The 24,389-nt window shown below is 42.3% G+C and overlaps 1 protein-coding gene across 3 annotated transcripts in view; it reads left to right on the plus strand.

The window, feature by feature from the left end:
• LOC122924804 (von Willebrand factor A domain-containing protein 5A-like) overlaps positions 1-24,389 on the plus strand; it is a 212,276-nt gene that overhangs the window by 74,667 nt on the left and 113,220 nt on the right. For all 3 annotated transcript variants that reach the window (XM_044276245.1, XM_044276246.1, XM_044276247.1), the window contains exons 7-12: positions 9,400-9,569; positions 9,715-9,803; positions 12,733-12,877; positions 13,744-13,823; positions 20,083-20,197; positions 23,067-23,225. In XM_044276245.1, the coding sequence (XP_044132180.1) occupies positions 9,400-9,569; positions 9,715-9,803; positions 12,733-12,877; positions 13,744-13,823; positions 20,083-20,197; positions 23,067-23,225 (758 nt within the window). The remainder of the gene's footprint in view (positions 1-9,399; positions 9,570-9,714; positions 9,804-12,732; positions 12,878-13,743; positions 13,824-20,082; positions 20,198-23,066; positions 23,226-24,389) is intronic.

Genomic DNA, 24,389 nt, shown 5'->3' on the forward strand with positions numbered 1-24,389 from the left:
CGGTGGAAACCCGTCCAAGTTTCCGAATTAAACATTTTTCTGGGCCTTCTCCTCAACATGGGTCTAACCAAAAAGCATGAATTGCGGTCATATTGGTCCACGAACCCAATTCATCACATGCCCATGTTCTCTGCTGCCATGTCCAGGGCACGATTTGAGGCCATCCTGCGTTTCCTGCACTTTAGTGACAATAGCACCTCTCGTCCCAAAGACCACCCAGCTTTTGACCGGCTCCACAAAATTCGGCCCCTCATAGACCACTTCAACCAGAAATTTGCAGATTTGTATACCCCTAAGCAAAACATCTGCATAGACGAGTCCCTTATACATTTTACCGGGCGCCTTGGCTTCAAACAATACATCCCAAGCAAGCGCGCCCGGTATGGGGTCAAATTGTATAAGCTCTGTGAAAGGGCCACAGGCTATACCCACAAATTTCGGATCTATGAGGGTAAAGATCAGATTCTGGAGCTGGTCGGTTGCCCTGACTACCTGGGGAGCAGTGGGAAGACAGTCTGGGACTTGGTGTCACCCTTATTTGGCAAGGGGTACCATCTTTATGTGGACAATTTCTACACAAGTGTGCCCCTCTTCAGGCATTTGTTCCTAGAACAGTTTGGCTGCTGTGGCACCGCGCGACCTAGTTGCCGGGGCTTCCCCCAACGGCTCGTCACCACCCATCTTGCAAGGGGGGAAAGGGCTGCCTTGTGTAATGAAGAACTGCTCGCGGTGAAATGGAGAGACAAGCGTGACGGTTACATGCTCTCCTCCATTCACGCAGACACAACAATACAAATTGAACGAGCAACCAGTGTCATTGAAAAGCCCCTCTGTGTCTACGACTATAATTCGCTCATGGGAGGGGTGGACTTCAAAGACCAGATGTTGGCTCCGTATTTAGTTTCCCGACGCACCAGACGCTGGTATAAGAAGGTGTCTGTATATTTAATTCAACTGGCTGCATATAATAGTTTTGTTCTCTACAGTAAGGCTGGGAGAACAGGATCCTTCCTCAAATTTCAGGAAGATATCATCGAGAACCTCCTGTATCCAGGAGGTTCCATGGCCCCATCCACCAGGGTAGTGAGCCATCTACACGAGCGACATTTCCCCAGTGTCGTTGCCGGTACCTCAACCCAACCGTCACCCCGAAAAAGATGTCATGTCTGTAGCAGGAGTGGAATAAGGCGTGACACCCGCTACTTCTGTCCTGACTGCCCTGACCACCCTGCCCTATGCTTTGGGGAGTGTTTCCGGAAGTACCACACACAGGTACACTTAGCATAGGGATCACATCTCATAGGACAGGCACACAGGGCTATTAGGGCCCATTCACACAGAGCTGCTGCAAACCTCTCCTTTCACCTGGGACAAAGTGCATAATGTACTTTGCCACATCTTTGGGCAATTGCGCCCTCAAGGAGAGGTTTGTCCTATAAAGGTTAAAAAAAAATAAAAAATCACCAGTAAGCAAAAAAGTTAACGTTATGTTCAAAAAGTTAAATAAAGTTTATATGTTCTGTTCAAAAGTTATTATACAGTTAATACATTTATTGCGTTGCGGCCTGGTTTTTTCTTTTTTTTTTTTTCTTTTTTTTTTTTACCTTCCAGGTGGACCAACCGATCGACTAGCTGCAGCACTGATGTGCATTCTGACAGAAGCATTGCGCTGCTGTCAAATTACACAAAAGTCGGTGTATGCGGCGCTGCAAGACGAGATTTCTCCTCTGCAGTAAAAGAACATTTTGCCGAGGCATATGAGCTGAGGGGGCGGCGGTGTTCATATGCTTTGGCAAACACTTTGTATATATAAAAAATAAAATAAAATCCCGGCAATGATTTATTCATCCACATCAATTGATGTGAATGGAGAAATCGGGTTTGCCAGGGCATACGAGCTAAGTGGGTATGGATGTTGGGTGGAGCTCCTATGTCATGGCAGACGCCTTTCCCCTCCTTTTTTTTTTTTTGGACAGAGATTTTTTCATCCTCATTGATCGATGCGAATGAAGAAATCTGTGCCGTTCATTTTGTCTTTCAGCCCAGAGGCTGAACGGAAAAAAAAAATCTCATTGCCCGTATGCTCAATATAAGGAGAATAGCAGAAACTCCTAATGTGTCACAACCAGACAGCTGAGAAGCTCTGACAGAAGCCTTTCAGAACCTCCTCCTTGAGTTTTATTTGTTTTTGGTTTTCAGTTCCTCATCTCGTTAGCCTCTCTCAGCTGTCATGTAGTTGGACTGATTGCATCCCTTTAAATTCCTCCCCATAATGCATTAGTGTGCAGGTTTATACAGCTTCCTGGAGTGTGTGTGCATGCTGATCCTATTTCCCTGTCTTCTACAAGTTAAGTGTTGTACATTCATTTTCTGTTTGCTGGATCCCAGGTGACCCTGACTCCCTCCAGGTCTAGTGTAGGGAGCCGGTGGTCGTGTCACTTCACTATTGTAGGGTGTTCAGGTGTTATATAGTCGAGGTACAAGGATATGCGATCATCCACCATTGGGATTATCGCATAGGCTGAGCAGTAAGGGAGAGAGCCAGGTTTTGCATTGTCTTGTTTCCTGTACACCTTCCGTGACATTATAAACCGCCAAAACCGTCTCAAGCATGGATCCGGTTTCACTTTTGACTGAACGCTTCCAGGGTCTTTCATTGGAGGTAGCTGATCTCCGTAAGACTCTTTCTCAGTTTCTAGTGACCAGTTCAGCTTGCATTCATGGAGTTTTTTCTGAGCCTAAGATCTCGCTCCCGGATACGTTCTCCGGGGGTAGTGAGAATTTTGTGCGTTTCAGAGAGGCTTGCAAACTCCATTTTTGCCTTCTTCCCCATTCCTCTGGTGATGAGGAATGGAGGGTGGGGATCATTATATCGCTGCTCAGAGGTAACGCTCAGTCGTGGGCCTCTTCGCTGCCGGTGGGGGCACGGCCCCTCCGTTCAGTGGATGAATTCTTTTTAGCCCTGGGTCAGATATATAATGATCCGGATCGTGTTGCTTTGGCTGAGTCTAGACTACGTCTGTTATGCCAGGGTAAACAATCCGCAGAGATATACTGCTCAGAATTTCGGAGATGGGCAGCTGATACTGGTTGGAATGATGCTGCACTCCAAAGTCAATTTTGCCATGGTCTTTCAGAGGGATTAAAAGATGCATTTGCCTTTCATGAGAGGCCTATCTCCTTGGACTCTGCTATGTCTCAGGCCGTTCGTATTGACAGGCGTCTTAGAGAGAGAGGAGAGATCTCTCCTTCCTGTCATACTCAGTCCCAGGACAGTGCAGCGGTCTCATTCTGTGCGCAGGGGTCTCAGTCGCTGTCAGCCCCTTCTGAGCAGGAGCCCATGCAGCTGGGGTTGATTGCCTCTGATAATAGAAGATTCAGCCCGCATGGCAAGGTTTGTTTTTGTTGTGGAGGTATAAATCATTTGGCAAATGTTTGTCCCTCTAGGAGATTCAGGCAGTTTTCTGGGAGTAATAAAGAAACAAAAAGGAAAAAATCTTTTAAAAATGTTCCATCTGTTACTATTGGCAGGGTTGAGGCGGAAATTGAAGGTTTTCCGTTTGCTTGTAGTTCCCGTTTTGTCCTGCCTGCCAGGGTGGCGCTAGAGAGCAAGAACATTTTTTGTGAGATTTTTGTAGATAGTGGAGCAGCTGTCAATCTCATTGATAATCATTTTGCGATAACTCATGGTTTCCAGGTATGCACTTTGGGAAAGGATATTTCTGTTTTTGCTATTGATTCCGCTCCACTTTCTCAGAAATCATTAAAGGGCATAGTTCACAATATTCGTTTAATTGTGAGTGATGCTCATGTTGAGGATGTGTCAGGTTTCGTCCTTAGCGGATTACCTACTCCTCTTGTGTTGGGGCTACCCTGGCTCACTAAACATAACCCCACCATTGATTGGCAAGCGAGGCAAATAAATGGTTGGAGTGACTTTTGCAGAGAGAATTGCCTCAGGACATCTGTACATCTGTACCAAGACTGCACCACCTTTTCTCTCTGAATTTTCGGATGTCTTCTCTGAGAGTGGAGTTCAGGATTTGCCCCCGCACAGGGAGTACGATTGCCCTATTAATCTCATCCCAGGCGCCAACCCGCCTAAATCTCGTTTATACAATCTCTCCCAACCTGAAAGGGTCGCTATGCGTGCTTATATCTTGGAGAGTCTGAGAAAAGGACACATACGACCCTCAAAGTCACCTGTTGCCGCTGTTTTTTTCTTTGTTAAGAAAAAAGATGGTTCTTTAAGACCTTGTCTGGATTTCAGGGAGCTGAACAGTATCACTATTCGTGACCCTTATCCGCTTCCTCTGATCCCGGACCTGCTTAACCAGATTGTTGGGGCTAAAGTCTTTTCCAAATTAGATCTAAGAGGGGCATACAACCTGGTCAGGGTCAGAGAAGGAGACGAATGGAAGACGGCCTTCAATACCCCTGAGGGTCATTTTGAGAATTTGGTTATGCCTTTTGGTTTGATGAATGCCCCAGCTGTTTTTTAGCATTTCGTGAACAGCATTTTTTATCATTTAATGGGAAAACTTGTATTAGTGTATTTGGATGACATTTTGATTTTTTCTCCTGCTTTCAAAACTCATAAGGAACACTTACGTCAGGTCTTGCTCATCCTGCGAATAAATTATACGCGAAACTGGAAAAACTTGTGTTTGCGGTTCCAGAAATTCAATTTCTGGGGTTTCTTCTCTCCGCTTCTGGTTTTCGCATGGACCCCGAGAAGATCCACGCTGTGCTTGAGTGGGAGCTTCCTGAGAATCAGAAGGCGCTGATGCGTTTTTTGGGCTTTGCCAATTATTACAGGAAGTTTATTTTGAATTATTCCTCTATTGTTAAACCACTCACTGATATGACCAGAAAGGGGGTAGATTTTTCTTCCTGGTCGGTAGAGGCGCGTAAGGCCTTTTCTAATATCAAGGAGAGTTTTGCTTCCGCTCCCATCTTGGTACAACCTGATATTTCTCTACCCTTCATAGTTGAGGTTGATGCTTCTGAGGTGGGTGTGGGTGCGGTCTTGTCTCAGGGTTCCTCTCCTGCCAAATGGCGACCATGTGCCTTTTTCTCGAAGAAACTCTCCTCCACAGAGAGAAATTACGATGTGGGAGATAGGGAATTGTTGGCCATCAAGTTGGCTTTTGAGGAATGGCGCCATTGGCTAGAGGGAGCCAGACACCCTATTACCGTGTTTACTGACCATAAAATACTGGCCTACTTGGAGTCAGCCAAGCGTCTGAACCCGAGACAGGCCAGATGGTCTTTGTTCTTTTCAAGGTTTTCTTGTTGTCACGTTCCGACCTGGGGTTAAGAATGTAAAGGCAGATGCCCTGTCACGTTGTTTTCCGGGAGGTGGGAATTTTGAAGACCCGGGTCCCATTTTGGCTGAAGGTGTGGTGGTCTCTGCTCTTTTTCCTGAATTGGAGGCAGAGGTGCAGGCAGCCCAGTCAGAGGCTCCTGATCTTTGTCCTCCTGGGAGGTTGTTTGTGCCTCTCGCTTTAAGACACAAGATTTTTAAGGAACACCACGATACAGTCCTTGCTGGGCACCCGGGGGCAAGAGCCACAGTGGATCTCATCGCTCTGAGATTCTGGTGGCCTGCGCTTCGTAAGTCGGTTGAGGGTTTTGTGGCAGCCTGCGAGACTTGCGCTCGTGCCAAAGTCCCTCATTCACGGCCATCAGGTCCTCTCCTTCCCTTACCCATTCCTTCCCGTCCTTGGACACATCTGTCCATGGACTTCATAACGGACCTGCCTCGTTCCTGAGGGAAGACTGTGATTCTGGTGGTGGTGGACCGTTTTAGCAAAATGGTGCATTTCATCCCTTTTCCTGGTTTGCCCAATGCTAAGATGCTGGCGCAGGCATTTATTGATCACATTGTCAAATTGCATAGTATTCCTTCAGACATAGTCTCTGATAGGGGCACGCAGTTTGTTTCCAGATTCTGGAAGGCTTTCTGTTCTCGCTTGGGGGTTCGGTTGTCATTCTCTTCTGCTTACCACCCGCAGTCGAATGGCCAGACAGAGCGCGTCAATCAGAATCTGGAGACTTATCTGCGCTGTTTTGTGGCGGAGAATCAGGAGGATTGGTGTTCTTTTTTGTCCCTTGCTGAGTTTGCTTTAAATAACCGTCGTCAGGAGTCCTCTGATAAGTCACCATTTTTTGGTGCATATGGGTTTCATCCGCAGTTTGGGACTTTCTCGGGAGAGGGGTCTTCTGGTTTACCTGATGAGGACAGATTCTCCTCGTCTTTGTCATCTATTTGGCAAAAGATTCAGGATAATCTAAAGAGCATGAGTGAGAGATTTAAGCGTGTGGCAGATAAGAGACGTGTGCCTGGTCCGGACCTGAATGTTGGTGATCTGGTGTGGTTGTCTACCAAGATATCAAATTGAAGGTTCCCTCCTGGAAGTTGGGTCCTAGGTTTATTGGGTCTTACAAAATCCTGTCTGTCATCAATCCTGTTGCCTACCGTCTTGATCTTCCTCAGACTTGGAAGATCCATAATGTTTTTCATAAGTCCTTATTGAAACCTTATGTTCAACCCATTGTACCCTCGCCTTTGCCTCCTCCTCCGATTATGGTTGATGGGAATCTTTAATTTCAGGTCTCTAGGATTGTGGATTCTCGTCTTGTCCGCGGTTCTCTCCAGTACCTCGTTCATTGGGAGGGTTATGGTCCTGAGGAGAGGATGTGGGTCCCAGTGACGGACATTAAGGCCACTCGTCTCATCAGGGCTTTCCATAGGTCCCATCCTGAGAAGGTGGGCTCTGAGTGTCCGGAGTCCACTCGTAGAGGGAGGGGTACTGTCACAACCAGACAGCTGAGAAGCTCTGACAAAAGCCTTTCAGAACCTCCTCCTTGAGTTTTCTTTGTTTTTGGTTTTCAGTTCCTCATCTCGTTAGCCTCTCTCAGCTGTTATGTAGTTGGACTGATTGCATCCCTTTAAATTCCTCCCCATAATGCATTAGTGTGCGGTTTATACAGCTTCCTGGTGTGTGTGTGTGTGCATGCTGATCCTATTTCCCTGTCTTCTACAAGTTAAGTGTTGTACATTCATTTGTGATTTTCTGTTTGCTGGATCCCAGGTGACCCTGACTCCCTCCGTGTCTAGTGTAGGGAGCCGGTGGTCGTGTCCCTTCACTATTGTAGGGTGTTCAGGTGTTATATAGTCGAGGTACGAGGATATGCGATCATCCACTATTGGGATTATCGCATAGGATGAGCAGTAAGGGAGAGAGCCAGGTCTGATGCAGGGGTCTCCCTTTTTGTTCCTCAGTTTTGGATCCAGTGAGTCATATATTCATTTTGCATTGTCTTGTTTCCTGTACACCTTCCGTGACATAATGCTGGCCATACATGTAATGATTGCGCAGACCCTCAAATGCCAGGGCAGTACAAACACCCCACAAATGACCCCACTTTGGAAAGAAGACAACCCAAGGTATTCGCTAAGGGCATATTGAGTCCATGAAAGATTGAAATTTTTGTCTCAAGTTAGCGGAAAGAGAGACTTTGTGAGGAAAAAACAAAAAAAAATCAATTTCCGATAACTTGTGCCCAAATTTTTTTTTTCTATGTACTCGGCATGTCCCTCATTGAATACCTTGTGTTGTCTTCTTTCCAAAATGGGGTCACATGTGGGGTATTTATACTGCCCTGGATTTTTAGAGGTCCTAAAGCGTGAGAAGAAGTCTGGGATCCAAATGTCTAAAAATGCCCTCCTAAAAGGAATTTGGGCACCTTTGCGCATCTAGGCTGCAAAAAAGTGTCACACATGTGGTATTGCCATTCTCAGGAGAAGTTGGGGAATGTGTTTTAGGGTGTCATTTTACATATACCCATGCTGGGTGAGATAAATATCTTGGTCAAATGCCAACTTTGTATAAAAAAATGGGAAAAGTTGTCTTTTGCCGAGATATTTCTCTCACCCAGCATGGGTATATGTAAAAAGACACCCAAAAACACATTTCACTACTTCTTCTGAGTACGGCGATACCAGATGTGTGACACTTTTTTGCAGCCTAGGTGGATAAAGGGGCCCACATTCCAAAGAGCACCTTTCGGATTTCACAGGCTATTTTTTACAGATTTTGATTTCAAACTACTTTGCACGCATTTGGGCCCCTAAAATGCCAGGGCAGTATAACTACCCCACAAGTGACCCCATTTTGGAAAGAAGACACCCCAAGGTATTCCGTGAAGGGCATGGTGAGTTCATAAAATTTTTAAATTTTTGTCACAAGTTAGCGGAAAATGAGACTTTGTAAGAAAAAAAAGAAAAAAAAATAATTTTCCGCTAACTTGTGACAAAAAATAAAAAGTTCTTTGAACTCACTATGCCCATCAGCGAATACCGTAGGGTGTCTACTTTCCGAAATGGGGTTTTTCTACTGTCTGGGCATTGTAGGACCTCAGGAAACATGACAGTTGCTCAGAAAGTCAGAGATGCTTCAAAAAGCGGAAATTCACATTTTTGTAAACGCTATAACTTTTACCCAAACCATTTCTTTTTTTTACCCAAACATTTTTTTTTATCAAAGACATGTAGAACAATAAACTTAGCGAAAAACTTATATATGGATGTCGTTTTTTTTTAAAAAAAATTTACAACTGAAAGTGAAAAATGTCATTTTTAGGCAAAAATTTCGTTAAATTTCGATTAATTACAAAAAAGTAAAAATGTCAGCAGCAATGAAATACCACCAAATAAAAGCTCTATTAGTGAGAAGAAAAGGAGGTAAAATTCATTTGGTTGGTAAGTTGCATGACCGAGCAGCAATAAAATAATAATAAATAAATAGTGAAAGTAGTGTAGTGCAGAATTGTAAAAAGTGGTCTGGTCATTAAGGGTGTTTAAGCTAGGGGGGCTGAGGTGGTTAACTTGTTTCATTACTTTAGTCTTTTATTCTATGCACTGTTGCTTTGCTTTGCACTTTTCATCTCTGACTTCTCTCCAGACCATTGTGACCATTGGCCTGTCAGAGCCTCTCCACTCTTCTTGGCTTTGTTGTCCAAGTATACTCATCCTGAACTGTTACATGGGGTATCCCTAAGGAAGACCTGTCCTGTCCTGCAAACAGAGCATAGATTTGAATGGACACTGTGTAATCCTTAGTTTCCCGTCTAGGGTTTCTGTAGGTAAATTGAACACTGCCTGGTTTCCATATAAATTACAGCTGATCGATGGGGGTTCCAACAGGGTGACACATTGTGTCTTTGAGTTTATTGCCCAAGGATAATAGGTAAAGATAATATAAGGTGGAAAACCCCTATAAAACATTCATAGTTCTACTGGCAGGAGATGCCTGATACAGTGGATACACATGAAATTCTTCTTACTTTGCGATCTTTTGTGATTTCTAACTGATTTATTTCCTTATTTTTTAGGATCTTTGATGACCGAGTCTGTCGCTATGTTGAACTTCTATCCCAGTTTCCCAGCCGTGCAGGAACAGATAAACTGTGGAGAATTTATCTTTGTGGTGGACCGGTCCGGGAGTATGAATTGTGCAATGAATTCAGAGCCAAATGCTCTACAACGTATTGACAGTGCGAAGGTCTGTGAAATCATTCCAGTCCACCATTAAAAATTACCATATATGAAGCAGCCATTTGTAGTGATTTGAGGAATAGCCCATATGCCAAAATTGTGCGAGTGAGGACGTGGCTATAATCTATTGCTTTTTTCTCTCTCTTATGCAGGAGACCCTCGTCCTTCTATTGAAGAGTTTGCCTCTTGGGTGTTACTTTAATATCTTTGGATTTGGTTCCCACTTTGAGTCTTTCTTCACGTGAGTTTAATGTGCTTTGCTCTGGTACTGTATGTAGACACATTTGTACTTTTTGGGACCTGATAAAGGTTAGGTTGTGCTTTTTATTTCTTTTATACAGTAACACTCACCTTGTTTCTCTAATCAATCGTGTATCTGCAGCAAACCGGACCACAGGGGGAACACGTGAGGCACAGTGGGACGATGGGGGTAGTAATTGTTTGTACTCCTGGTTAGCAGAGCCTCCCTGGGCGGGTGTGCAGTGATGGGGAAGACAGCACTAAATCCTCCGGGGCACTCTCCAGCCAGATGGTAGTTGAGGTGCCCTTGATGGTATACAGTCATGTGAAAAAATTAGGACACCCTTTGAAAGCATGTGGTTTTTTGTAACATTTTTAATAAAAGGTTATTTCATCTCCGTTTCAACAATACAGAGAGATTAAAGTAATCCAACTAAACAAAGAAAACTGAAGAAAAGTCTTTTCAAGATCTTCTGTAAATGTCATTCTACAAAAATGCCTATTCTAACTGAGGAAAAAGATAGGACACCCTTGCCCCTAATAGCGAGTGTTACCTCCTTTGGCTGAAATAACTGCAGTGAGACGGTTCTTGTAGCCATCTACCAGTCTTCGACATCGGTCTGAGGAAATTTTACCCCACTCCTCAATGCAGAACTTTTTCAGCTGTGAGATGTTTGAGGGGTTTCTTGCACGTACAGCCCTTTTCAAGTCACCCCACAGCATCTCAATGGGATTCAAATCTGGACTTTGACTTGGCCATTCCAGGACTCTCCATTTCTTCTTTTTCAGCCAATCTTTGGTTGATTTACTAGTATGTTTTGGGTCATTGTCATGTTGCATGGTCCAGTTCCGCTTCAGCTTTAATTTTCTAACTGATGGTCTCACATGTTCTTCAAGCACCTTCTGATACACAGTAGAATTCATCGTGGATTCTATGATGGTGAGCTGACCAGGTCCTGCTGCAGCAAAGCAGCCCCAAACCATGACACTTCCACCTCCATGCTTCACAGTTGGTATGAGGTTCTTTTCTTGGAATGCTGTGTTTGGTTTACGCCAAACATGTCCTCTGCTGTTGTGTCCAAATAATTCAATTTTGGACTCATCTGTCCAAAGAACATTATTCCAGAAGTCCTGGTCTTTGTCAACATTATCTCTGGCATATGTCAGTCTGGCCTCGATGTTTCTCTTGGAAAGCAAAGGTTTCCTCCTTGCACACCTCCCATGCAAGTTAAACTTGTACAGTCTCTTTCTGATTGTAGAGGCATGTACTTCTACATCAACAGTAGCCAGAGCCTGCTGTAGTTCTCGAGATGACACTTTAGGGTTTTTGGAGACCTCTTTTAGCATCTTGCGGTCTGCTCTTGGGGTGAACTTGCTGGGGCGACCAGTCCTGGGCATGTTGGCAGTTGTTTTGAAAGCCCTCCACTTGTAGACTATCTTCCGGACAGTGGAATGGCTGATTTCAAAATCTTTTGAGATCTTTTTAAATCCCTTCCCAGACTCATAGGCTGCTACAATCTTTTTTCTGAAGTCCTCTGACAGCTCTTTTGCTCTCACCATGGTGCTCACTCTCACTTCAACAGTCAGGAGCACACCAAACTAAATGTCTGAGGTTTAAATAGGGCAAGCCTCATTCAACATGCAGAGTAACGATCTACTAATTATGTGCACCTGGTGTGATATACCTGTGTGAGATCTGAGCCAATTTAAGAGGGAATACATGTGAGGGTGTCCTATCTTTTTCCTCAGTTAGAATAGGCATTTTTGTAGAATGACATTTACAGAAGATCTTGAAAAGACTTTTCTTCAGTTTTCTTTGTTTAGTTGGATTACTTTAATCTCTCTGTATTGTTGAAACGGAGATGAAATAACCTTTTATTAAAAATGTTACAAAAAACCACATGCTTTCAAAGGGTGTCCTAATTTTTTCACATGACTGTAGGTGTTTAGGGTGCTTTGGAGGCTGGGACCCCGGTTGTTTGTGACGCCAGCACCATTAGGTGCACATGAAGTTGGTAGAAAGAATGAGGAGTCAATTGTTATAAACAATAGAACTTTTACTAGATCACTTGTCTTCAGGTAGTCAGTACAGTTCATGTAGATAGCAAAGCCATCATATAAATATGGATTCAGCTGTATTCCTTATAACAGGCTTGGCAATTGTAATCTGTGGAGTTTTCCTTCTTTCTCTATATCTTTCTATACTTTGTCCACACTCTAGCACTCAGGTACTGAATATAATATCTCTTACTGGTCAGTAGCAAGCCACAGGGCGACTCCCTAATGGCAGGAATCAGTCTTCTGCTCCATTCTTAGGAAAGGATGCTCACTGAAGGAATTATGGTCCACTATGTCCATAGAGGCATGTGGTAAAGGATAATTATGCACACTAATCATCCGGTTGTGTCCAAGTACTTTTAGGCTCCTCCTGGTCACTGTTGCTTGTGAAGTCCATTAGCTAAACTAGCTCCAACCTTCACTAGACTTTCTCTATATCTAGACGTAGACTTACTGGTCTGTGCTATGCTGCTGGCTCACTGTTCTATATGCTCCCTAGCTTGATCCGGGCCAAGAGGATAAAATGGCAGCTACATTGTGGACTAGGCCTTTTCTGCTCCTCCATTAAGTTACTCCCTTATCTTATACTCTCCAAATCTAATCTCCTTCGACTCTCCCATGTAACAAACCCCCACTATTTATATAAGTGATGTCAGCACCACTTAGGGGCAAATAGATGTAATGCCAACTAAACAGCCTGATAATAGGAATTACAGCTTGATATCACAATACATTAATATGACAATTAGCAAAAGTTTAAAGTGCCCACATGTAGCACATAGTGGGACACTGCATATCTATGAGTTCTTGAGACACAAGACAATATGGCATCTCTTACCATTTCTCTTATCTCACTTATTTGTATTCTTCAGGGAGAGTAAGGAGTATACACAACAATCCATGGAAGAAGCTGTTAAGAAGGTCAATGAGATGAAAGCCAACTTTGGAGGAACAGAAATCTTGAGACCTTTAAAGAAAATCTATGATACTGCTGGGAGGCAAGACCACCCAAGACAGGTAAGTCACTAAAAAAATCTGTAAACCTTTTGTATTACTTACTGTCTAACTGATAATCAGGTACCTGTCCACCACATGAGCCCTTAAAGGCTATGTACACGTTCCGAGGCAAAACATTTTTATGATTGCATGTTACTCATTTTTGGCTAAAAATCATTTTTCAATTGGCCTTTATTAAAAATATTGAGCTGTTCTGTCACAAAGGGTGTTTTTCTAGCTGTGTGACTGGTACTTTCACTTTGTGCTAGTCATCTAACTTTGTGCTGGTTATCTAAACCTTATCTCTAAACTACTGAGAGGTCATAAACACTTATTTAAGCACGATTCTTATCAGTAAGTTAAGGATTGAGCTTTAATGAGCATTTTTAATGTAAGAGAGCTGAGATAAGGAGTGCGTCTGCTCCTGGTATGACGGAAAAGACAGAAAATCCAAAGGATGCTATGAGAGCATTTTGGCTCTGTACAGAAAAAAAAGACACCATATTTTTAATAAAGACCAATTTAAAAGTTATTTTTATCTCAAAATGAGTATAATGCAATAATAATATAAAAAAAAATGCCCCAAAGGTGTACATAGCCTTTAAAGTCTTTAAAAGATTAGTTATGTTACTATTAAACTCCCTTCCCCACCAAGATTATACTTGGTCTATGTTCACATTACTAATAGTCTCGTTTGCTGTACCTGTGAACAACGCTGTACGAGAGTGGGGTAAAGTGAGCTCATCTGGTTTGTTCCCTCTGGCTTTTCATTTTGCATTACTAAGGACACCAAGTTAGCACAATCTGTGGTAGAATGCTTTATTTTGAGGGGTAGTTTAATTTAGAATATGTGATGCATTTAAACTCTTAATTTATGGTCTGTTAAGCTTTTTCTCTTCACGGATGGAGAGGTCGGGAACACAAAAGAAGTGATTGATGAAGTCCAGAAAAATTCTCATAATCACAGGTAATATCAAGAATCCTACTGTGTTATTGTGCCAGTCTTAACCCGTTCTATCCCTAATACATTGACATATCCCTAATATTTGTGCCATTGAGTAAGCATGGATTTTTTTTTTACCCAACTCATTGAACCCCTTTGGCTTACTCCCACCCCAAAGAAGCTGCCTAGTCAGTTGATGGACAAGACATTTCATGTTGCTCGGCCATTCCTGTCTTCTTGCACAGATTTGTTGAATACTTTAGAAAAAAAAATAAACTAAAGAGCTTCAAAAAATTCCCTTAAAAAAAAAAGTATTAAATAAACATGATTAAAAATACAAACATTTGTTCCCCCAAGAAAGACAATGCTACTTTTTCTATTGCATTAATATGGAGAGCAGTACCTAGTTACCATTATGATATTAATATTAAGACTAGTGTTATCTTTACTAATTGTTGAATACTTTGCCTGACCTGACACATACCATCATTAAGCAGGCAGAAATCCTAAATTCCTTATAATAAAAGTCACATCTCTTGTGGCTGCTGTTTTACATTGACTTTCTGACTACGTTCCATGAATCACCAAGGTTTTATGAAACATGATTGGGAAACATTCTCAGAAAAAATTTCACCTCATTTGTGAGGACCTGCTGTTTATTCTTTATCTGCTGGGTTGAGGTCAGCATGACTGGCACCCATTTTCTGGTGTATTCACCATATAGGTCCTAGTATTAAATCCAGTACCTTGTGGCGGGAAGGTTTAGTTTACAGTTGATTTATCATGAAGGCCCAATAGTTATATAATGTTTTATCCATAATGGGCCATTTCTGACTTTGTTCCTTCTGTTGTGAATATAAGAAACCATTATTCAGAAAGGGGTAATCCTAAAACATAACATTTAATGATAATGCAGATAAAATATGAAAGAGTCCTTAATATAGTGTGCAAAGACAAACATTGGGATAGAGGGTGATGGACCCCCAATTGACACAATGGTTAATATCCCAAGTAAAAAACATACAAAAGATATATATATTAAGTGCGCGGCGGCACTAGTAACCAGCAGGACCTACCGGTATCATGGGACGGACACCAGATCGTTCACCACCAGCTGTATTTGTTGGATGCCTAGCCACGGATGATGTTCAAATAGATAAAAATTCTGGCAGTGATATACAGCTGTGTAGGGTCCCTGTTCAAGCCTTATGACTGACTAGCCGTATAACCCTGATACTAGATAATGAGTAGCAGCCTGACCACAGGGCACTCGTCCTAACAAGGACGACCCTGTCCGGAACCTGTCCCTAAGATCTAAAATGCTTCATGTCCCTAAAGATCCACAAAACACTCCCTACACGCATGTTTCACTGCCAGGACAAAAAAAGCAGTTCATCAGGGAAAATGGAGAGAAATATTAGGTATCAATCTGTAGATGAATGATTAATCCCAGACCATGAGCTTGATGCGATCAGTCAGCTGGTAAAAAGGTATACCAAGATGGTGGAATCCTCAAGGGGCAATCTCCAGGTTAAGAGGTAATGAGTGGTGCAGTATATAGATGAGTATGCCTGCACATGGGACGCCAACTAAACTAGTGCTCCCACCACATTTAAATAGTTACCTGGTTCCCGCTGTCGCCACCCACGATATCAGTAAACCAATGAGCGTGCCCGCACGTCGGTGCAGCACATGCGCTCATTGCAAAACAGGGACGAGGCATGGAGCGCAAGGAAGTGCTTGAGGAAACATAGCACTCTTGCGCATGCGCGATCTCGACATTAGAAGCGGCATTAGAAGCAATACACTATACCTCTTGCTCCTATGCACTCTCGGGTGGTGAGATGATCGGACCTCAAATCACCACCGGAGTACTCCGGCCCACAATCGGACCCAATATTAGAAAAGGTATTAGAGGCTAGTTATCATATACAAGACAAAATAAACACCTGGACAGTGGTCCAACAACAGAGAACGGCCTGTGGCATTAGCAAATAAATATTGTGAAGGTCTTCCATCAATAAAGCCATTGTTGGTGGCACAATGAAAAAGTAAATAAACAAACAGATCATAAAAAATGGCAGCGCAGAATTGTCCAAAAATAATAATGAGATAAAGAACTCATTAGTGCAAGGACGCTCACTAATGCAAAAGAGAAAGGGGTATCACCCCTAAGCTATATACAGCAAGTTAAAGACTAGGGCATAGAGGGGCTAATACACCTTATAAACATGATGGTGGTATCCAGGGGAAACTATTAGTTCACAAGAAACAACTGTAATTCAGTTGCTCATTGAGACCTGTCGGTGTAACTGTCCGTAGAAGGAAGATCCAGCGTGCCTCACGCTGTAATAAGATCTTATCCCAGTCTCCCCCACGTTTTGGGCGGTTAACGGCTTCGATGCCCATTACTTTAATGACCCTCGAATCTCCTTGGTGAAATTCACATACATGACGAGCCACGTTTTTCCTATATACTCCTTTTGGCAGATACACGTTATTTTGTATATAACACCAACAGTCCTACACGAGATAAAATCTCTGATGCTGAAGCTGTGTTTAAGATTACTGCTGAAAAAAGTCTTGCCTGTAGTGACACTGTCACAGGCCACGCAGCCACTGCATCTGAAACAGGCTAAAGGGCGACGACTCAGCCAGGTGTTTGGTGTGACAGGTGGAGAAAAGTGACTGTGCACTAATTAATCCTTGAGGCTCTTGCCTCTCGAGAACGTCACCTGTGGGTACTCGTGTAGAACATCACGAACATCTGGGTCCATCTAAAGGATAGGCCAGTGTCGCCCAAGAATCTCTCGTGATTCTTTAGTGGAACCATCAAATGTGGTGATGAACCGTATCTTCCTGTCTCCTTCCTGCTTTTTTGGGGGATCAAGAGTGTTTCTCTAGGGGTGTTGGCAGCCTTCTGGAAGGCCTTTTTCAAAACCTGATCTGGGTAGCCTCTAGCCCGAAACCTCTGTTGGAGATCTGCAGCCTGTTCTTTAAATTCTTGCTCCTCTGAGCAGTTCCTCCGCAAGCGTAGGTACTGTCCATAGGGGATTCCTCTCTTCAGTGGCAAGGGATGACTGCTCTGCCAGTGAAGGACCGAATTGGTAGCGGTTGTTTTCTGAAAAATATTTGTGGAAAGCTCCCCACCACCCTTCTTGGATATATACGTACAGTACAGACCAAAAGTTTGGACACAACTTCTCATTCAAAGAGTTTTCTTTATTTTCATGACTATGAAAATTGTAGATTCACACTGAAGGCATCAAAACTATGAATTAACACATGTGGAATTATATACATAACAAACATGTGTGAAACAACTGAAAATATGTCATATTCTAGGTTCTTCAAAGTAGCCCCCTCTTTTGCTTTGATTACTGCTTTGCACACTCTTGGCATTCTCTCGATGAGCTTCAAGAGGTAGTCCCCTGAAATGGTTTTCACTTGACAGGTGTGCCCTGTCAGGTTTAATATGTGGTATTTCTTGCCTTATAAATGGGGTTGGGACCATCAGTTGCGTTGAGGAGAAGTCAGGTGGATACACAGCTGATAGTCCTACTGAATAGACTGTTAGAATTTGTATTATGGCAAGAAAAAAGCAGCTAAGTAAAGAAAAACGAGTGGCCATCATTACTTTAAGAAATGAAGGTCAGTCAGTCAGCCGAAAAATTGGGAAAACTTTGAAAGTAAGGGCTATTTGACCATGAAGGAGAGTGATGGGGTGCTGCGCCAGATGACCTGGCCTCCACAGTCACCGGACCTGAACCCAATCAAGATGGTTTGGGGTGAGCTGGATCGCAGAGTGAAGGCAAAAGGGCCAACAAGTGCTAAGCATCTCTGGGAACTCGTTCAAGACTGTTGGAAGACCATTTCAGGGGACTACTTCTTGAAGCTCATCAAGAGAATGCCAAGAGTGTGCAAAGCAGTAATCAAAGCAAAAGGTGGCTACTTTGAAGAACCTAGAATATGACATATTTCAGTTGTTTCACACTTGTTTGTTATGTATATAATTCCACATGTGTTAATTCATAGTTTTGATGCCTTGATAGTCATGAAAATAAAGAAAACTCTTTGAATGAGAAGGTGTGTCAAAACTTTTGGTCTGTACTGTACATCCAGGAAGGGGAGTGATTTATCATCAACCTCATAGGTGAAACGGAGGCCGATAGTGTTATCATTGAGAGATTCCACAAAGAGTTTGAAGGCTGATTCGCTGGCATTCAAAATTATGAGACTGTCATCGATGTACTGGGCCCATAAGGTTATGGGCCCGGTCATCGAATCACCCTCGCCAAAGACAGTCATAGCCTCCCACCAGCCCAGGAGCAGGTTTGCGTAAGACGGTGCACAGGAACAACCCATCGCCGTGCCCCTGAGCTGGTGGTAAAGGCGACCGTCAAACATAAAAAAGTTATGAGTGAGCAAAAACTTGAGCAATTGAAGAACAAATTCATTATGGGCCATGAACTGCTGCCCACGCATGCTCAGGCAATAGCTCACTGCCTTCAGTCCTGCCTCATGTGGTATGGAGGAATAAAGAGCCTCAACATCCACTCTGGCTAGGAGAGAATTGTCGTCAATGCATATCCCATCTACCCGCTTTAGAAGGTCCATGGTATCGCGGGTAAAGGACGGGAGTGCGGTAACGAATGGCATCAATATCTGGTCAATATAGACACCTAGGTTCTGTCCTATGCTTCCAATACCGGCCACGATAGGTCTCCCTTTAAGTGGTCTAAGGCCTTTATGGACCTTGGGGAGACTATAAAACGTGGCCGTTACTGGATGCCTAGGGTACAGAAAATCTAATTTCTCTTGAGAAATAAGATTTTTAGCTCTACCTACAGACCAAATATCCCTAAGCTCAATCAGATAAGGTGCTGTGGGATTTGGGGTTAACATCTAATAACTGTTCCAATCTTTCAAAACTGTTCACACATGGACTGATAACCGTAGTCGGTTCATGATCACCGTGTTTTCACCCTTGTCAGATGGTTTTATCACTATGCCCTTGTCGTCTCTCAGGGCCTTAATTGCACGGTGTTCTTCAGATGAACAATTATTGAATCTCAGAGTTTCTTGCATTTCCATCATATCAGCAGTGACAAGTTGCAAGAAGACGTCCAGACATGATACATCTCCTGCTGGCGGAATTTTATTACTCTTGTTACGCAGGAGTGTGAATGGACCCAATCCTTGCAAAGTATGTACATCTGCTGATAGGCTATGCAGTAGTTCAACATCTGAGAGGAGGTCTGTAGGTATGCCTAGGTGCTGACATTTCTTCTTATCTATCATTTTGAATTGTTTATGCCACCGAAGTTTACGTATAAATAAATGCAGATCCTTTACCCATGTGAACATATCATACTGACGAGTGAGGACAAAAGAAAGTCCCTTAGATAAGACCACCATTTCGCTGTTGGAGAGGCTGCGGTTGGAGAGATTAATCACCTCGGGGCCGATTGATCCCAGCTTCTCTCAGAACCAAGTAGGCCTTATTTTCTTTAAATTCGGCTAAGTCTTTATTAAACTGTCTATGCTTGCGTTCACGTAAGTAATACTGATATTTCTCAACAGTAATCTGGAGTTGTTTTTCCTTGTTGACAAAATCAGGATCACTAGAAAAAGTTTTAGTAACCTTAACCTGAGTTTTCAATTTCTCAGTTAAGGTAGTTAAGTAAATTTTTTCCTCCTCCAATAACAATGTCATCAGTTTAAGCAAGCTTTTCGTGGCGAGTTGTTCCCAGCGGGTATTAAACCCTGGGCTTCGTTGTTTGTAAACAGGGGTAACAGAGATACAGAGCCCCCGAGGCACAATGCCTTGTTTGATATAATTATCGAGGCTCTGTACCCCCCACCAGCTCGACAGATGTTCTTTATAGAGTCGATTGAGCTCTTTAAAGGCAACCTTAAAGGAGGGTATACACTTTTTCTGTAAGTAAGATCTGTCAGAGAAGACCTTATTAGCCTCCTCCAGCCACGTTTCTGTGTTAATGCCACTATCAAGAAATCCTGCCATACCAAAAATTGAGCAAATAACATTAAATTACTAAGTGAGAGGTCAGAACTGATGCATGTCTGCACTCTAGATTACCAAAAGTCAAAACATTATTCAGAAAGGGGTAATCCTAAAACATAACATTTAATGATAATGCAGATAAAATATGAGGAACCATTTTAAGGTCCAGATACCAGTTTCTTGGTACTCAATTTTTGTATGGTTTAAATATGTAAGACATATCACATTGTGACCTTAATATTCTTGACTTTTGTGTAGATGCTTCGCATTTGGGATCGGTGAGGGCGCCTCCACATCCCTCATCAAAGGTATGGCCCGAGCAGGTAGTGGAACATTTGAGTTCATCACCGGCAAAGACAGAATGCAAACCAAGGTGAGTGCTGGCCTTCTTGGTTGGGCAACTTTCTCGAAGTTCCAAGTAAGGATCATATCTGGGGGCAACATGCATCATTTCAGTGTTCACATTATACCCCTGTACTGATGGACATCCTGATGATGTGCTGAAGTGGATTGTAGATGTTGACCCTCGTCAGACTTCCCAGGACCACAATGCTACTAGACTATTGTGCTTCACATACAAATGCATTGTATGGGGGTTGTCAAGATTTTGATATTAATGACCTATCTTCAGGATAGGCGATTAATATCAAATTGGCGGGGGTCCGACTACTGGCAACCCCAGTGATCAGCTGCTTGAAGTGCGGTGCTTTAATGAATGCCGCAGCCTCTCAGCAACACCAAAAGACCCAGAAGACTACGGACAACAACTTAGGTGGATGACCAAAGAATTATTTTCCTGGTGAAGAAAACACCCTTCACAACAGTTGGCCAGATCAAGAACACTCTCCAGGAGGTAGGTGTATGCGTGTCAAAGTCAACAATCAAGAGAAGACTTCAACAGAGTGAATACAGAGGGTTCACCACAAGATGTAAACCATTGGTGAGCCTCAAAAACAGGAAGGCCAGATTAGAGTTTGCCAAACGACATCTAAAAAAGCCTTCACAGTTCTGGAACAACATCCTATGGATAGATGAGACCAAGATCAACTTGTACCAGAGTGATGGGAAGAGAAGAGTATGGAGAAGGAATGGAACTGCTCATGATCCTAAGCATACCACCTCATCAGTGAAGCAATGGTGGTGGTAGTGTCATGGCGTGGGCATGTATGGCTGCCAATGGAACTGGTTCTCTTGTATTTATTGATGATGTGACTGCTGACAAAAGCAGCAGGATGAATTCTGAAGTGTTTCGGGCAATATTATCTGCTCATATTCAGCCAAATCCTTCAGAACTCATTGGACGGCGCTTCACAGTGCAGATGGACAATGACCCAAAGCATACTGCAAAAGCAACCAAATAGTTTTTTAAGGGAAAGAAGTGGAATGCTATGCAATGGCCAAGTTAATCTCCTGACCTGAATCCGATTGAGCATGCATTTAACTTGCTGAAGACAAAACTGAAGGGAAAATGCCCCAAGAACAAGCAGGAACTGAAGACAGTTGCAGTAGAGGCCTTGCAGAGCATCACCAGGGATGAAACGCAGCGTCTGGTGATGTCTATGCGTTCCATACTTCAGGCTGTAATTGACTGCAAAGGATTTGCAACAAAGTATTAAAAAGTGAAAGTTTGATTTATGATTATTATGTCCCATTACTTTTGGTTCCTTTAAAAAGTGGGAGGCACATATGCAAACTGTTGTAATTCCTACATCTTGTTAGTTTCATTTCAAATCCATTGTGGTGGTGTATAGAGCCAAAAATGTTAGAATTGTGTTGATGTCTCAATATTTATGGACCTGACTGTAGGAACTGTACACACAACTGTACATCAGGCAATTTTTAATAAAGACTATTAGCAAAGTTGTTTTACTGTTTATTTCAGATACATTGGATGAATACAAAATTGGTTGCAAAAGTCTTCATACCCTTTGAGGGACTAGCTCTTAAAAGGGGTATTCCAGAAAATGTTAAGATGATATATGGTAACTGTGTAATGGATCTTATTGTTAACTAATTATAATAGTATTAGATTAGGTGTGTTTTAAAAGGGTACTTTTAAGAGTCAAGTTGATTAAAATAGGTTAAAGCAATTGATTTAATGAGGCAGTAATACAAACAGATACAATAAATCTCAAGTAATAGAGAATACTACTTAGCTTGTGATTTATGAGGAGTCCATAGTTCTGAGCAGCAACTATGAGGAGGAAGGAACAGATGATATGGAATCTCTGTCTGCATCCTTCCGCAATAGATGAGCTCCTACTAACTAAAGCTTAAAGGGGTTGTCTCACCTCAGCAAATGGCATTAAGAAAGCCACTGTTATTATCCATATTGCCTCCTTTGCTGGCTGGATTCATTTTTCCATCACATTATACACTGCTTGTTTCCATGGTTACGACCGCCCTGTAATCCATCAGCGGTGGTCGTGCTTGCACACTATAGGAAAAAGTGTCGGCCTCTCTGGTGACCAGGACAGTGGGAGCGCCTATAGGCTAGTGCTTTTTCCTATAGTGTGCAAGCATGACAATCATTGCTAGATTGCAGGGTGGTTGTAACCATGGAAACATAATGTGATGAAAAAATGAATACAGGAAGCAATATGGATAATAACAATAGATTAGTAAGTGCCATGTATTAACTTTCTCTACATAATAAATGCAATTTGCTGAAGTGAGACAACCCCTTTAATGCTGTATCTTATATAGTTTCCTCATCACAACCCACCCCTTCTCCCAGTAATGACCTGTTTAAAAACGAATCATTAATATTGAAGGATACATCAGTGTGGCTAGCTCAGCTGAATGTAATGATATATTTCACTTTAGTGATCAGGTCTGCTTAACTCTGGAGAAAAAATACTTTTAATCCATATGCTAATGATTAGTTAAGTGCACTGCGAGCGGATCCAAGTCACTCTGTGCACCCTTGCTCCTCCTGCTTCCTCTGCCAATCCCTCCCTTTTTATCCTTATTGACAGAGCGAGGAGAGATGACTATGCAGCTATCATCCCCTCTGTATGGGAACTTGCAGTCAGTACATCTCTGTCGATACCAGGGCAATCTGCTGCCACTAAAGACTGATTCCTTTACCTTCAAAGTTTGAGACATTAGCTAAGAACATTTAAAAATTAGCACAATTTCACATGGAGGCAGGTGAACCCAAGTAACATTTTCAATAAAGAAGTCCAATCATTGTAAAAATGTTTTTTTTTTTTTTTTTTTTGTTTTTTTTTGCCTACTAGGTTCTTCGGGCTCTAAAATGTTCCTTACAGCCCACTGTGAAGAATGTCTCCCTGACTTGGTCTCTTCCCTCTGGCATGGAAGCCATTCTCCTGTCTAAGGTCCCCACCGCCATCTTCCAGGGACAAAGGTCCATTGTGTATGCCCAACTGAAAGGAAAGGTAGGTATGATCGGGTCCAAAGCTCTAGATCCCAAACACCCCACTGTCATATATATTCTATATAAAAAGAATCTTCATATAAAAGAGGATCAAAAAATATATATATATAAAAATTATATGATCCTTCAGGCGGACATAATCACCTCTAAGTTCTTTTATCGAGTATCTTAATTTGTTTTGTGCAGTGAAACAAAGGGACAATTATTTATGTAAAAATATTATTTATGAATGATTATAAATCTAATACAATTACCGACATAAGATAAATGATGAGTAATAATGTACTATCAACAAACCACTACTAGATGGTGCTGTAACCAAACACCATTACCTCACCAGCACACTACAACTTAAAGTTACCTATAACAAAATACAAATGCTAAACATTTAACAAACAGACCAATGATTTATATACCAAGAGAAACTTAGGATCTTCTGTTTACCAAACAGGCTATAACATGATAAAACACAGATTAATACAGGAAAAATTAATGTTATCCCTGGACTCTGTTTCCCTATGACCAATCAAAAATATATGACAAAGTATCCAACTTGGCAATCAGACTACAGAATATAACTTTCAAAGGTTTAGTCCTCTTTTCAAATAATGTCAGATCTTCCATTAGCAATATGCATCTTTGCTAAGAGAATAATCATCATTACGGAGTCGCCTAACACTATATATTCCCACAGTATGGGGACTTTTGGCTATATGCCGAGAGAAATATCTTATTAATATCACGAGCAATAAGCACAGTATACGTTACCGGGTCAAAGATAGACAGAGTTTCGGATGGGACCCGTTCGCAAGAACTTTCCTAGTAGTCAAAATATAATCCAAGTTTCTTTTGGTATATCTTTCTTGTGGTCAGATTCCTTCGTGAGTTTTTCTTCTGGTGAGAGCCCTTGATGCTCCGCACTCGAGTAATTATTCCCCACCTTATCTAAGAATCATTCCCTTCTGGATTAGGGATTTCCAATCAGGTAAGGTGGGTGTATTTGTATACTAATAACACAATGATGTCATATTAACCCTTGACATGGTATAAAAAAAAAAGTAAAATAATATAATATTGTCCATCTGCCTGCAGATGGCACTGTTGTATAACATATTAACATCAGATTTTTAAGTGAAAACTTATATAACATGGCTTTATTTTATAT

Source organism: Bufo gargarizans, chromosome 1 (genome assembly GCF_014858855.1).
Source record: "Bufo gargarizans isolate SCDJY-AF-19 chromosome 1, ASM1485885v1, whole genome shotgun sequence".
In the NCBI taxonomy this organism is placed as follows: Eukaryota; Metazoa; Chordata; class Amphibia; order Anura; family Bufonidae; genus Bufo; species Bufo gargarizans.